The sequence below is a fragment of the Phodopus roborovskii genome, unplaced genomic scaffold (assembly GCF_943737965.1).
Source record: "Phodopus roborovskii unplaced genomic scaffold, PHOROB, whole genome shotgun sequence".
Lineage (NCBI taxonomy): Eukaryota > Metazoa > Chordata > Mammalia > Rodentia > Cricetidae > Phodopus > Phodopus roborovskii.
The window spans coordinates 39,709,152-39,725,265 of NW_026126517.1; the positions used below are offsets into that span (position 1 = coordinate 39,709,152).

At 41.1% G+C, this 16,114-nt stretch overlaps 1 protein-coding gene across 4 annotated transcripts in view; it reads right to left on the reverse strand.

Moving 5' to 3' along the window:
• The window catches only part of Map2k5 (mitogen-activated protein kinase kinase 5), a 217,283-nt gene that overhangs the window by 164,872 nt on the left and 36,297 nt on the right, over positions 1-16,114 (reverse strand). For all 4 annotated transcript variants that reach the window (XM_051197716.1, XM_051197718.1, XM_051197715.1 and 1 more), the window contains 3 exons: positions 14,909-14,949; positions 13,899-13,966; positions 7,655-7,703 (listed from right to left, as the gene is read on the reverse strand). In XM_051197716.1, coding sequence (XP_051053673.1) covers positions 7,655-7,703; positions 13,899-13,966; positions 14,909-14,949 — 158 coding nt within the window. The remainder of the gene's footprint in view (positions 1-7,654; positions 7,704-13,898; positions 13,967-14,908; positions 14,950-16,114) is intronic.

Consider the following 16,114-nt stretch of genomic DNA (forward strand, 5'->3'; position numbering starts at 1 on the left):
AAAGAAAGAAAAACAAAAAGGGTGTCATGCTGTGGATGGAAATGTCAAGGAAAGCAACTCTGGGCCATAAACAACAAGCACGCTGGGTCATTCCAAGTTCAGCTGCAAGAACGAGAGGATCAATACAACATTTGCTGTCCAATTTATAAAAGACGATACCAAGGGACAAAGTGATGGAAAGTTTAATGACAATTTGTTTGCCTGGGTCATTTCATTAAAGTTTGATAAAAGGTGTCAAAATGGAATGATATAACATAGCTCAGAAGGGTCAGGTCAGAGATACTGATAGGAAAATGCTCTCCAGCATGGCACAGAACTAATGCCAAGCAGCAACACACAGAGGACCAAAACCAAGCTCGGTAAGAGCTCACATCCATGCGCATGCACATGCACGCATGGACGAAGATGAAGACACACACACACACACACACACACACACACACACAGAGAGAGAGAGAGAGAGAGAGAGAGAGAGAGAGAGAGCCAGTAATTTATGCATGCTGTGTAAATAAACCAGCCCCTGAAAACTCCTTGGGTGACCCTATAATTAACATTGAGCAAACTGAATAACGTTTATCATTTTCCTCTAGTGGAAACAGCTTTTCTTTGCAAATGGTAAGTTAGTATACAGCAATAGCTGGGTAGAAATCATATTATACTGATTGGTAAATGCCAACATCATAATGCCTACAGGGAACACACAGCGTGTGCGTGATATCAACTGATGCCACTCCTATAACTTAATGTCCAAGACAGCATGCATGTTTTATGAGGCTCCACAAAACTTATACCAAAAACACTACTCTTGTTTGTAACCATGAATGGCAGGTAAATTATGCTGGCACCCACAAAGTAATGTTTTCAAGTCTGCAAGGGACTCCCTAAATAACCATTTATCAAATGACTTTAAAGCTAGTCAGACTCCATTGATATACTCAGTAATTCTTTAGGCACCGCTACGGCTGCATAAAAATTAACTGCCAACTTTATTCACAAAGTAGATTTAATAAAGGTATTGTTTTCCATATAGCTAAAGCTTGGGAAAGTGAGCCCTGGAAAAAAAAAATCAATTTCCAGGGAATTGCATTGCCTTGCATTGGGCAGAAAATGGATGGAGTTCTTAATTCAATATCACTTGGAAAATAATAGTTTGCTTTTGGACCATTATTATAGTAAAGCTTTAAATATTTGCACTGCTCTAAACTCCCACCTACTGAATACAGCAAAGGCTTCATTTATCAAGGGAAATAGTTTTCTTCTATACATTTCTGCGGTTGAAGCTTCAGAGGACTGTGATAATTAAGTGTGTGGTGCAAGCAAAAGCGACAGCTTCTTTGCCAAGCCATTTTGCCAATTCCTGAAAGAATATCGACAGACTCATGTGTGAGGGTCAATTCAGCACCAGATTTAATTGTTGTACAACCTGATTGATGCAATTTACAATCAGCTAATTGCTATATTTAAGGTCACTGGAAAAACACTGGCAGACAAGTCAGAAAAATTGCCAACTGCTTCCCCATTTGAGGAAAATTCTGTTCTTCATGACCTTTAAACTATTAATGTAATAAAATGATATTTTACCCCGCAGAAAAGATGTGGCATGAAGGAAAGCAAGCCACATTACTCTGGACTTAAATGACACCTTTTCCAACAGCATTGAGAACAGCAGCCCAGGAAGTGACCTGAGATGCTAAGCGAGCAGGACTGCCACTTGCTTCGCTTTGATTGATGAAGGGTTCATAAACAGCGGTGTCTACTGGCAGGTATGAACAGCTACCAAGCCAATTCCCTGAGAGCATTTCTCTAGTAATCTAAACATGCCTCCAACAAACTAATTTGCACCATTAACTTGCTTAACGAAATACATTTTCACTGTGGCTCCAAGTAAATTTCTAGGAGAGAGAAATGTCACTTAGTCAAGTGCACAAGCTCTGACTTGGTGGCAATAAGGTCAAAGGGTAGTTGGGATGTAGACATACAACACAAAGGGTCAGGGTTCTGGAAGAGCTAACATTTGTGAGCAAGTCCTTCCCACTGGCAAAGGGCAACTTATGGGTATCTCTGACCACCTACACCCACAACCCCAACAGTACTGACAAAAGAGGAGTGGCCAGTATTCCCACATGTCAACTTCATTAGGAACGATAGATTTACATCATCAGAGGAGGGGGCTTAGAGCCTCACGAAGAATGTTGGTGAGAAGTTGAGGGGAGGCAAAACCTGTTGTTGCATGTGTACATGAGTAAGTACTAAAAATTAAGGTGAAATTATGGAATCCTCCAAATAATGAGGAAGATTATGCATATTCATAAACATAGAAGTGGTTATGAATTATAGGTTCTAAAAGTGTATTACTTTAAAAGACTACATCCACAAGAAATAATCGAAGAGTCTCTATGCTGTTACAAGGTACGCAAGCCCTTTGCCCAGCCAATGAACTGATAGTATTTTTTGTAATATTAAGAAATATCAATAACCAGAGAGCTGGTTCAATGGTCAAGAACTCTTGCTGCTCTTGCAGAGGACATGGATTCTGTTCCCAGAACCTAATTGTAATTTCAGTAGCAGAAGAATCTAATGCCCTCTTCGAGACACTGTGGGTACTGCATGCAAATGGTATACACACAGACAAGCAGGCAGGCATACACACACAAAAATAAATACGTGAATAAATAAATAAATAAATCTGACAGGCATGGTGGCATGCTCCTTTAATCCTAGCACTAGTTAGGCAGAGGCAGGAGGATCACTGTGAGTTTGAGGCCAGCCTAGTCTACAAAGTGAGTTAGAGGCTATCCAGAGCTATATAGTGAGACTCTGTCTCAATAAATAATTTAATACATATCTCTATCAGATTCCTTTTCTCTTTGCTTATGGCTGTTCCTTATTTTTATAGCATATGAATATTTCTCATGTTTTTAAAAGTATGGGTTTGAACCATTTGCTTGTTTTATGTAACAGGGACTTGAAGTCCTAGGGTCAAATAATTTTTTTTTTTCTGGTCTCAGTTTCCTGAGTTTGGGACTACAGGTCCATGGCTAGAGTATCATATCGTATCATATTATATCATACCATATCATATTATAAAAACAAAAGCTTATTAAAGCAGAGCATATGAACTGAATTTAAAATTATTGAGGATTTCATACATGATATAAAACTATAAAAACAGCTAAAAGCAAGTTTGCCATTTATAATTAGATAAGCACACTAAAGTAACCTTTCAAAACGAAGTACAGGAATGGTGTTTACTATGAAATGAAGGTGGGATTTATAAACCCACAGAATAATCATGTGACCACTACAGTGCGGACCTAGTATCACACAAAGCACAGTTTTATAGCATTTTAAGACCATTTAACCTGACTCATGAGATTGTGTAGCTTGTTGATAAATACACTAGTTCAGTCTGTTTTGGGTGCAAGGTGTGGGAACATTCCTTTCCAATGTCAATATGCACAGACCAACAGTCACTGACCAAAAGACTCTCACTGACAGATAGCCACTGAACAAAAGGCTCTCAGAGGTTAAAGGCAATTTTCTAAATAAATAAATTTCATTTATTTCTAAGAAAGTACAAATTTACAAAGCAAAACACTTAGCTCAGGTGCCAGGGAGATGCTGGATGGTAAAATGCTTGTTATGTAGGTAAGCATGAAGACTTGAGTTCATATACTCAGCACCCACATAAACATCGGGCATGAAGACATGCTCCTGCATCCCACAGTAAGGGGACAGAGGCAGGGGGATCGCCAGAATGTGTTAGCCAGCAAGCTAACCAAAATAGCAAGCTCTAGGTTAAGTGAAAGACCCTGTCTCAAAAATAGATAGATAGATAGATAGATAGATAGATAGATAGATAGATAGATAGATAGATAGATAGAGATAGGTAAGTACAGCAATAGAGGAGGACACTTAGAGTCAATCTTCGACCTCCATGTGCACACACTACTATTACTACACCCCAGCCATCCCCACACCCCCACAGCTTTTCAAGCTATAAAGATGTGAGACTGTTTAACTTAAGTTGTAAATTTTTAATTTGATTTTCTTTGTTTTAACTTTAAAAAGCAAATAAGAAGCAAAATAGTAGAAGTGAGGGAAGAGGAAGGAAAAGCCACAGCAGCTACATATCCACAAACAAGAAAGGAATGACTGGCAGTGCCTCTATTCTGGTTCAGAGAAGCAGGCAGGCGGGGCAGGGAAGCAGCAGGGACAGCAGTCCCTGAGGTCAGGCTCTGTCTGGGCAGGAGAGGGGCTCTGCTCTACTCTCAGACTCATTCCTGCCCCAGTTCTCAACAAGGAGCTGAGACAGCACCGTTTAGAACTGGAGAGTTTTACCTGCTGGTGCTGATGGGGTTTTTAAAGGTAGTTTTTACAGCTGATTCTTACTCTCCCCAGGTTAGAGAATTTTTCTAAAGGTTTCTGAAGTTCTGCAAGCAACAAAAATGTGGCAGGAAAGGAATGAGCTGTAGTGTGATTTCCCGGTGTGTTAACCTGGACTTTCGCTAACAGTAAATACAGTCAATCTAGCTACAAAATCAAAAACCAAAGGGGGAAAAAAACCAAAAAAGCAAAACAAAACAAAACAACAACAAAAACACTTTAGAGATACAGAGGTAAAAGTCACAGGTCCATGGAGTGACAACTATGTTTTTAAAATCCTATGAATCGACTGAACTACTTCCAGTCATTTTCACACTCAGGGCCATCATTAGACAGACAGAGCCATGCTGGACTCAAATGGAGGAAAACACACTCCAAAAATACCACAGCAAGTCTGATTCATAGCTCTCAATAAAACAGGCCCAAAATATCTTCTGATATATTTATTAAGCTGGAAACTGAAGTCCGACACCATAAAGTGACAACTGGAAAAGAACAGCTCCATTCCAAAGACTAAAGGTCAACTTGTAAAGTGGTTCTTGATTTAACATATTAATGAAATTAATTGGGACAATGAAATGGAATTTAATTATCAATAAGCAAAGACTATGTTCTTTGTTTATTGTCTGACTGTGTTAAAAAGAATATCACTTATAAATCATTAAAATAAAAATGCTCAATTAATCCTATTTTATATGTAAAGGCCTGACAGAACCCAGTCCCAGCACAAGACCTTTGCTTCACAAATCGAAGCAATAATGGTTTCAGAAGGCGTCACACTCTATGAGCAGACAATTGGGGAGATTTAGTAAATCCCACTTTATAGAGCAGAGACTAATCGGAAAACACAAGCCAGTCAAATGTTTCTTATGAACTGTTGACACTCTATCAATGCTGAATCAATTGGTGGCATTTACTCTGAGTGACAGAAAAGAAATAAATATTTATATCACATAACCTATATCAATGAACCCAGGCAGAAAGCTATTTCTAACCTGTCAATATTTGATTATCTTGAAGAATCATGTCCCTTTCTGTTAATGATTAATATGAATTCCTTATGAAATCTAAGTGGAGGCTAGTGGAAAGGCAAATCATTATTAATGCTTGAGAGCTTAAACCACTAAAATAAAACTACACTCAAGTGTTCAAGTATCGTTAAATGTGACTTACATCTTCCATATCAAATAGTGTCAGTGTTCAGCCTTGAGATTTACCGATGCCCTGCCATCTGCATTCTTCACCACATGAAATCTCACCCTCAGTTAGTTACTCCCCGGCACCAACAGAAGAATTAGTACAAGTAGGTGTTTTGAAAGCATACAGAAGAGCAGTATTCTTGCCTCTTTTTAATTCATTTATTTTTGAGCAAAAGTAAGCATAAGATAAGCTTATCTTTAAAAATAAAAAGAAAGAAACTGCCACACTGTTTACTGTGGGGTTAACATACTCCCTAGAGAAAGCAATAAATAATATTTAAGTGTCAAAAGCCACTGTCGAGTCAATCTCACACTGCAGAAGACCCTTATAACTGACCCTCCTACGATACATGTGGGCTGTTTTTTTATCAGAACATTAGGGGCATCTCGGAATGCTGGTGTGTGTGTGTTTGTGTGTGCATGTATGTGTGTGTGTGTTTGTGTGTGCATGTGTGTGTGTGTATGTGCATGTATGAACAGTGAAAATGAAGTTTTTCATTTTGAAAAGAACACTGTATGACAGGCTATCTTCCATTGCCTAGGTTGAATAAATGTAGTTAAAACTTCTTAATTTATGTCTATTTTGAAATATATTTTCCAGCTGAAGAACACGAGAGACTAGTACATAAATTATAATTAGTAATGAAAATGCAAGCATGCTGAAGATATATAAATGGCCTGGGTGCAGTACTCTGGCTTTTGTTTATGCTCATTCTGCACACATACCAGGCACAAGGCATCAGGTGCAGACCCTGACCTAAACTAATCCAAGGCAAAAGTAGTAAGTAAATGCTCTCCAACACTTGGTTGGAGGCTGAGGGGTTAACACTGGCTGAGAATGTAAAGGACCCAGGTTTGACCCCTTGCACAGTCTATTTCAGAATTTGAGACCACTGGGATGAGACACATATACACAACCACTCCAGATTCTCTTTCACTGATTGTGGAACATTTGCACACTGGCTGAGAAGCTGTGAGAACCAAATCAACTTAATTTTTGGTAACTATTCCAAAGATTGAGTGGTAAACTTCCAAAAGTACTTCTACACATGCCACTCACACACAAACACACACACACACACACACACACACACACGTTACAGGTGTTATTAAAGGACAAGTGTGAGGATTTGGCTTTGTCCTTTTGGCATGCTCCACTACAAGTCCTTGATTCATGAAATGCCAGCAAGGCTTGGAGAGGTCGCTGTGCTGAGGCACTGAATAAGCATCGGAGATAATTAAGATCTCAGCCTTCGAAACATGGACGGAAGTGAACAGCAGTTAAGAAAATCAATAAGAGTCTTTTATTTGCAGTGACACAGATGTCTCAGTCAATAGAGCCTAATAGGCAGGCTTGATCGCAATGGACAGGCACTGCCTGCAAGGCTATCAAAGGGTTTTTGCTGTAACAAACATTAAAACGCATTTATGTTGCTACTGAGGAATTGCAGCCCCTGTAGGTAGCTTCACTTACCAGTGAATATTTAAAAGCACTATACTTTTTTTAGAAATATCTATTTACTTGAATCAAAATTAGTGAAAGATAAGTGGCCTGCGTGCCTGTTTGTCCTTCCTGGCTGGGTTAGGTCATTCAGTTTTGGATGGCTCATCGACAAGGCAAACCAAGGTTCCCTGAAGCCCAGACTCACGTGCCACAGTCTGCCCAGACTGCCTTCAGTCCCCAATGCTGGTTTCTGGACAAAAGAGGAGCTAAGGCAGGAAAGTAACAGTCTTCCCCTTTTGTCCCCAAAGATAATGAAAGAAACAGTCACTTCAGAACACAGGGCCCTGTCAACAACCCACGGGTGATGACTTGTTCAGAACTGATTAAGTTTTTTAAACTGAGATGGCAGTGGGGTGTGTGTGCAGTGCCTCAATCTGCTGGGAGTGAAACCCATTAGCTCAGGTTGAAAAACGTGCTGAGATTGTTCTGCCAATCAAATTAAGCTGTGGCATTCATTTATGACAAGAAGAAATGTGCAGACTCTTCATTACGTAACACTTAAAATGGCTACACTCTGGAGAGCAACAGAGTACTAGTCTGAAGTTCAGTATGCAACAATACTTACCTGGCCATTGGCCAGTATCTTTCTCAGTTCAGCCGAAGACTTCTTCAAGCTGCAAAGAAAAGATACTGTCAGTGACAAAGTCACCAACAACTCTCAACACAACTGCAAATTCCAGGCCAGGGGCTGAAGATGTGGCTTGGGTGGCACATGACTTGCCTCACATGCACCAGCCCTGGGGTTGATCCTCAAAACAAGGTAAACAGAATGTGCGGGCACACATCTGTAGTTCCAAGAAGCAAGAGGAACAGCAGTTCGTCATCCTCAGCCACATGAGGAGTTTGAGGCCAGTGTAGGCTATAGAAGAACTTGTCTATCAATTAACAATAATAATGACATAATGGTAATAAAATAATGTGGACTAAAATGTGTCTTTGAGGTACAGACTATGCTACTTTTCCCCATACATGGTTTTTGTTGCTTTTAAGTAACTGGTAGAATGTCACAGATGTCATGGAGTACTAAAGCCCGTGAGTCTAGGAAGTGAACTATGTAGTGGGACAAAAGCCCCTCCATGATGACCTGTGGGCTTCACACCTGATACACTGAACACTGAACATGTGCACTCTGGGAATATTCTCCTGCATCAAAGATTCTAGAACTCCAAACGATAGATGGATTACGCTCTGGTCTCTCACTACAGATAAGAGTTATTAGTCACTCAGCTTCCTGGAAACAAACATGCAGTAGCCAATGTCAGCAGCTATGAGACCTGGGACCCATTACCTCTCCTCTTTCTATAAAATAGGCAGCATATCAGCATTATGGGTAAGTAGACAGGGAATGTCACCAAACAGCAGTGTCTTCTACACCACAGGCTGCCTTCTCTCTCTCTCTCTCTCTCTCTTTTGCTTTCCTAGGAAACTCAACTTCCTTATTTAGTTAGTGATTATTAAAATGTCCTCTGAACATATATGGCTATTTGCTACCTAGTAAGTTCATCACACAGACCTTCACCTCAGTACTAACTTTAAATACTGGGGCCTGTTTAAGTTTGTTGGGGGCATGCTCTGCACAGAGATTGTGGGATACCCACCTCCTTCGTTTTGCCTTTCTCTGCTTTGCTCACCAGGAAGTCACCACATGGTCTCACTATGAAATGCTGCCCTATCATCAGGCAGAAATCAATGGGACCTAACCACAGACTGAAACTGTCTATACTGTGAACCAAAATAAACCTCCTTCTTTAGCAGCTCATTGCCTCAGGCACTTGTTACAGGAGCAGAAGCTAGTACACCATGTAAACATTTCTACAGATAAATTTAGTTACAGGGCTTAAGCAAGAGGGATGGCTGTATGAAGCTTTTAAGTTCTCAAATTTTTACCAGGTTAAACCTCTACATAGTCACCCCACTAAGTAGCAAGGGGTATAAAATGGCACTTTCCAGGCTAGGAAGCACTGGCTGCTCTTTCAAGGGAGCCAGGTTTGGTTCTTAGCACCCACATGGTGGGTTACAAGTGTCTGAAACTTCAGTTCCAGGTAATCTAACACCCTCTCCTGGCCTCCGCAGGTACAGCATGAACATGATGCACAGACATCACACACACAGGTACAACAACACTTGCACACAAGCAAAAAATACATCAAGTTTTTAAAAAACAGCACCTCTGCAACTACAATTCTCTTTGGAATGCAGAGCTCATCAGCTCTATCCTCAATATTGCTCAGACTATGTTCTCTGCTAGACAAACTCCCTCTTCTGGTTTTTACCAATGCGGATCTTTCTTCCCCTACACTCTCACCTGAGACTGGAAGCTACCTGAGAACACAGCCTCAATTTATTCTATTATGCTCCATTCCCTGCTTGCCCCTGAACAGTCAGGTATTCAATGTTCAAGAAATGGTGGTCAATGTTACTCTGTGACAGGTGTAGTGATAACATGGAAAGACATAAAGATCTAAACACAGTAGGAAGCAAACAGGATCAGGACCACAGTGCCGTTCCATCTGACACCTTTTGTGCATAAAGCTGGAGATGACCTCAGACTTCAAATTGGGCCTTCAGCTGATAATCATTCTCTCCAAACACTCCTGAAAATTCTGCTGAAGTCCAACACAGACTAGTGGGCCTCAGTTCCTACTTTTTACAAACTGTCTTAAGATGTGCCTTCACTTAAGGATTCTAGACCAATAAATAGTGTCCTCCAGAGTCCAAATCAGCCCAGGGGAATAGTCAAGAATTCTGTAGACTGGAACAAAAGCTACAGTACATTCCAAAAAGTGAGCAGTTGCCTTAAAACCAGTCCAGTTACCAACATGGTCATGGCACTTCCATTTACAGGGTGCTGAGCAATGGCAGGCTCTGCCACAGGGACCCCTGAGGATCTCTACTTTCATATGTATAGTTATTATCCCTAACTTACAGAAAAAAGGATCTTGCTCAAATTCAGATTATCACTTACATGGATACACACTTGTTTGAGAAATATTTTAATCTTTGTATTACTCTAAATGATGCTCAATTTGATAATTCTGGTTACTGTAAAGACATAAACAGCCAAACAAAGGCTCCTCTATGTTCTCTCCACAGATAGATAGTCCATTATGTAATAAACTTAAACAATACTTCTGATTCATGGCATTTACAAAATGCCTTTCATCCAAGAAACAAAATGTGATTCTATAACATAGCTTCATCAATCTTACACTAGCAGTGGATGGGCCAAGGACTTAATCATCCTAATTTTACACAAGAATTCAGTAATTTTACCTGAATTCAGTAATTATGACCTAGGAAGGCCATGTAGGTTGATAAGCTCAGTCTAATAAAAAGTCATTCACCTCAGCCAAAGAACAACCGACAGTTTGAAAGTAACAGAGGGAACACTGATTCCATTTACATGACAATATCTAGATGTGTTGACCTAGTTTTAAAAAGGGCAGGAGGAATAGCACTCAGGAGTAGAATATATATTTAGCATGTGCAAGGTCTTAGGTTCAAGTCTTAGCATGAAAAACAGAAAACTTTCATTCAGTAAATTTGTTTTGGACTCTGATTATTAATTTCATTTCTGCCAGAACTTGTTATCAAAACCATTTTTAAATGTTTTAAAATTTAAGTGCACATAATTGTAACCTGGCTATGATACCCCAGGAAAGACGCTGAGATATCCAAAGTGTAAAAGAATAAAAATACAGGGTGTCCATTTGGCAAAAAAAATATGAGTCAAGCATCAAAGGAGAGCAGGGTAAGGCTAGAGCTTTCCCTCCTTCTGCTTCCCACAGACAAACTACCTACGATTGCTGGCCTGGCTTGCCTTCTGCTACCACAGCCCTCTCTGGCTCTCCAATCCAATAAAGGAAAGGTAAGGCTTACTGGACCTTCTGGATCCCACATGACCTGACTCCTGTCTGCATCCTTGCCTTCCACCACTTTGTTATTCTCCTCTAACTTCCCACACCCTACCCTAACCAGGTACCTCTCTGCATGTTCCAGCCAATCAGCCCAAGTACAGACAGGGCCTTGTCGTAGGCACATCCCTCTAGGTGAAATGTCTTTATTGTGATATAACTTGGTCCTCCTAGTGTACCATGTCTAGATGGAATATCACTTTCCTCAAGAAGCCAGCTCTGAGTACTCGGTTTAAATAGAAACATAGTCCCGTCTAGTGTTTCTCTCTGCATGCACTTGATTCCTTCACATTACCATTGCCACATCATATTCCTAGGAAAGCAACTAATGAATAAGAGGCACTCAATAAATACCTGCTGATTAGTTATCAACCTGGGGCACAGAACATGGCCAATGTAGGGTAACATATTAAAAACACCCGTAGGACTTTTTCAATTAACATTCTTCCCATGATAGGAATCACTATCCTTACGCTCTAGGAAGCTGCCATATCCCCATGTGAAGATGCCCAGATGAAGCCATGAGATAATCAGATGGTGAAGTTTCATCCGATCCAAGAGTCTTACAATACTTCACAAAGAGACGTGACAGCTTTTACTCCAAGCTAATCTTCACTTGTGGCTGCAATGACTGTGGAAGACTGGAAGTAACACTGCTTCTGTGATCTGAAATCTTTTCAAATCCATCTGGCTTTTTATGCCATAAAGAAAGTGTAATCTAAACCACCAGGGGAAAACCTTGTCCTACCCTAGACTCACATGCTGTTCGTATGTATGCCATCTTTTCTGGAATCAGTGGTACCGGTGAAATGTTCTATCTTCCTGGAGCTCTGTGAACAAGCAGTCCTCTATCCACACTCCTCCACTCTGCAGGACCATGACTCACATGTCCAGGCAGCATGGAAAGAGGGAATGCAAAGCAGTGTCCGGCAGAGCCAAGCTCTCTGTGGACAAGCAAACATCTGTCCGGCAAGACCAGGCAGGTGACACACAGGTAACTAGCTAGCTAACAGCACTCTAAGATGGAATCAACTGTTAAAGGAGACACCCTTTGAGAGTTCCATGTTCCCAGCTGGAAGGTGAGTGGGTAGACAGTGACAGCAGCTTTGGGGGCGGATCTAGTGGAGGGGCTCTTAGGTCAACTGGGATTGTGGAGATGGTGTGGTGGCACACATCAGTAATGGTAGCACTTGGGGGATGAGGCAAGACCACATGTTTGAGGTCTACCTGGGCTACATAGCAAGACTCTCGAAAATTAAAGAAAAAAAAATATGTTAGAGAGGTGGCTCACTAGTTTAGAGCACTTGCTGCTCTTGCAGGGAACCCAGGTTTGGTTCCCAGAGTCCAGGTGGAGGCTCACAAGCATCTGAAACTCCAGTTCTAGTGGCTCCAAGAAGCTCTTCTGGCCTCCATGGGCACTGAACACACATATTGTATATTCATAAAGGGAAGCAGACATAAAATAAAATCTTTTAAATTTTTAAAAGGAAATAAAGAAGTGGCAAGATCACAGGAGCAGAGGGTCTCTGTGGCTCCCATTACTAAGATGCAAGCACTCCTACAGATGTTCCCACCAGGAGGAGAGTGGCCAACCCTTACCACAGCCTGTGCCAGATGGTAAGCCAGAGTCAAATCAGAAACCCACAGCCAAGGATCCAAGACTGTGGGTAAAGGAGGACAGAAGGGAGTGAAGGGAAAGCAGAAGCCTTAGCTGCACCTCAGCCCATAAAAGGCTATGTATACACTATTAAAGCCCAGAGGCCAGGAATCTTCAGTGCAGGATGGAAGAAAAGTTTCCCAGTTCTGTCAGATTTTCAGGAATCATTGTTCCTCTACAATCTAGAGCAAGCACCCTTCCAGCACCACCCCCACAGTGAGCAATGTGATATTTACTAGCGGACTAACTGGACACATGGACAAAATGTCCCAAGTCACCCCTTTGACCTGAGTACTGCCATAATTTGGTTAAGCCCAGACATATAAGAAGACTTTGGAAGGCTTAAGACCTGTCCCAGTGTGGGGTGATGCTAGCATGAATTAACAAAAATGACCTTCCTGTTACAGTAGCTTTAATCTCTTGGACAACCAAAAATGCCATTAATGAGCAGCACTGCTGGTCAAGTTAAATGTCAACGTCTGACTCTTTCCCTGACTCTGACTGGTGAAGATGCCAGCAGATAATAACACTGTCAAAAGATGGACAAGCAAGAAAGACCTGGTATCACACAGCTTGTAAGCATACCAAGATTGAAACAGGCACAGAACAGTCTATGCAATTTGGAGACTGAGGGAATAACTACTCTAAAACAAAGTTAATGGTGTAACATGTGGATTCCACCTTTTGTATCTTCATCCATTCATCCATCCATCCATTCATTCATTTATTGTGTGTGCTTGTGTGGGTGTGAACACATATCTGTGCACATGTGGAAGCCAGAGGTTCATATATGGTATCTTCCTCAATGGCTTGCAATCTTGTGTTTTGTGAGAGGGTCTCTTACTGATGAACCTGAAGCTCATGGACTCAGCTAGGGTGGCTGGCCAGTGAGCTCCTGAGAGTTGCCTATCTCCACCTCCCTAGAACTGGAGTCACAGATGTATTCTCCCACATCTGGCTTTTACATGGGGGCTGGGATCCAAACTCAGGCCCTTACGCTTGCCTGGCAGGCACTTTATTCACTGGCTATCTCACCTGTCTCTAATTTTAGCTTTTTATGTTAAGTCTTTTTTTCTCTTCAGCCAGTATGCACCGAGGGCTATCTGGCTAGTCTACTTTTCTTTACATCCGCCTACAATTTTCTACCTCACAGAACAGACTTGTGTTGACCATGCCTCTTCCCACCCCCACTTGGAGAAAGGATCAAAGCAGGGCACACTTCCCTTGTTTGTCCTCACCTATTGCTTGGAAGTGAATCTGAGACTACAGGGCTGGTATGCTGAGATGGTCCAGCTCGAGTATTCACCTATAAGTAAAGAGAAAAGTCTGATCAGCCTTGTGTTCTGAGGACACAGTTCTAATTAACCTATAATTCACCACACAATGCCTCACCTCACTATGAAGGTTAATTAGCTTGTTGCTAGATAGACCCATGGTTGGAGTGTATTCAGTATATAGGTTACAGAACTGTACAATCCACATATTACATAATCCCCTATCCCTGGTATTATTCAAATACTGCTGAAAGAAAGAAACACTGAGGGGTGAAAAACCTCAGTTCACTACCTAAAACAATATAAAATCGGATGCCTATGAAAGTGCATTTAGCTTATGTCTGAGGTTAGTAGCAAACCTCAGGATACTGCCCCCTTCCAGCTCTACAACTGCTTCTCATTCACCAGAAAATGAGGTCCAAGTAATTAATTACAAAACACTTGAGCCTAATAAAATAGCCAGCTTTTCTTTCAGATGGGAAGCCTTGAGCAGAAATCCAGAATTTAAAACATGCAGAACAATGAAAAGGCATTAACTAGATATGTGTTCCAAACATAAATATGTCGAGAGAAGAAGGAGGGCACCTTGCGTGCAATATGCTTATGCGCTTAATTAATCACCGAAATGAAGTCCATGTTCGCACTCAAATGAATCTTTGTGGAGAACAGACTCCAGGATCATCCTGGAGAAACTGACCAACAAAACAATTCCAAATAATTGAGAAATACAGCACCAAAGACCTTAGCTTCAAGTAGATACACAGCATAAGCAAATACATCTGTCGCCTTTTCACCCCCACCATATGAGAGAGAGAGAGAGAGAGAGAGAGAGAGAGAGAGAGAGAGAGAGAGAGAGAGAGAGAAGATTGCTTGTCAGAGCTTGAGAAAGTGCAGTTTTATTTGACATTTCAATAAGTGGAACACAGCATTACAAATCCATCTAACTTTACTGAAACAATTATTGAAATTCGTACCTTCAGGCCATGTATGTTCCGTTCCCCAGGAGGCTTGCAGGCTGAAACAGTAATTGACTAAATTGTAGAACACATCAGGGCCATTTACAAATTTGCTCAAAATGAATCGTTTAAAAAGAAATGAGGGTGACACCAAAATTAGCAGAGAGAAATGATTGAAAAGTAGCCCCCAAGACCCAAGGTGGGAATTATGAACCGGGTTTTTAACTTGCAGGAGTGAATGCTTATAAACGCACAGTGCTCTCTGACACCACTTCATATGAATTCCAATTTCTGCTTAAAACATACCAAAACCATGTTAGCCGAGCTAAAATGATGAGACTCCTCCAGTGGCTCAGATGACTGAAGTCCTCACTCACTCTATGTAACTGCATGAGGCAGTCAAAGGATGCGAGAAACAGCAGTCTCTGCTTTGGTTGCTTTGAAGGAAGGCATGAAGGGGTAGGGGAAAGGGGGCCTTGAAAGCCAAAAAATCTGACATGGACTCCAAGATGGAATATGCAAGTCTGGGTGTATTCAAATTGCATGTAGCCATAAGCAGTCTGTATTTACTAAAATACAGACATACAATTTAATGAGGTTTCTTGTATTTGTTCCGATTTAGCTCTGAAGATAATATCGGGCCAGGGAAAATGACAGGGATTTATTTCCAAGCACCATCCCTGGGCTACAAGTGAGGCGTTTCTAACCCTGCAGATGCTGCTTCATCAGGTTTAAAGCACAAAGCTTTCTAACCATGTTATAGACAGAGTCCAGTCCAGTCTTACAACAGGGTGGTAAGGGGCTGTCGATTTTCACTGATTGTTTAGGGAAGGGTGAATTTGATTCTTTTTCTGACAACAGAAATTGAGCTGCTTAAAAAGACATGCATGGTATTTACAAGGTGTGGGTTAGTTTCACTTGAGGACTTCAAGCAAATTTTAATTTATTATGTTATTAGGACTGGAGACATGGCTCGGAGGTAAAGAGTGCTGGCTGCTCTTCCAGAGGACCTAGGTTCTATTCCCAGCACCCACATGGTGGCTCACAACCATTTCTAACCCCAGAAGTTCCAAGGCATCCAACACCTCATCAAACCTTCTCCAGTTCAAATACACACATGGTCAGGCACACACTCAGGTACACAAATACACATAAAATAAAGTAAATAAATATAGTTCTAAAGATGAATTTCTCAGGTTATGCCAAAATATTATCCCCAAAATA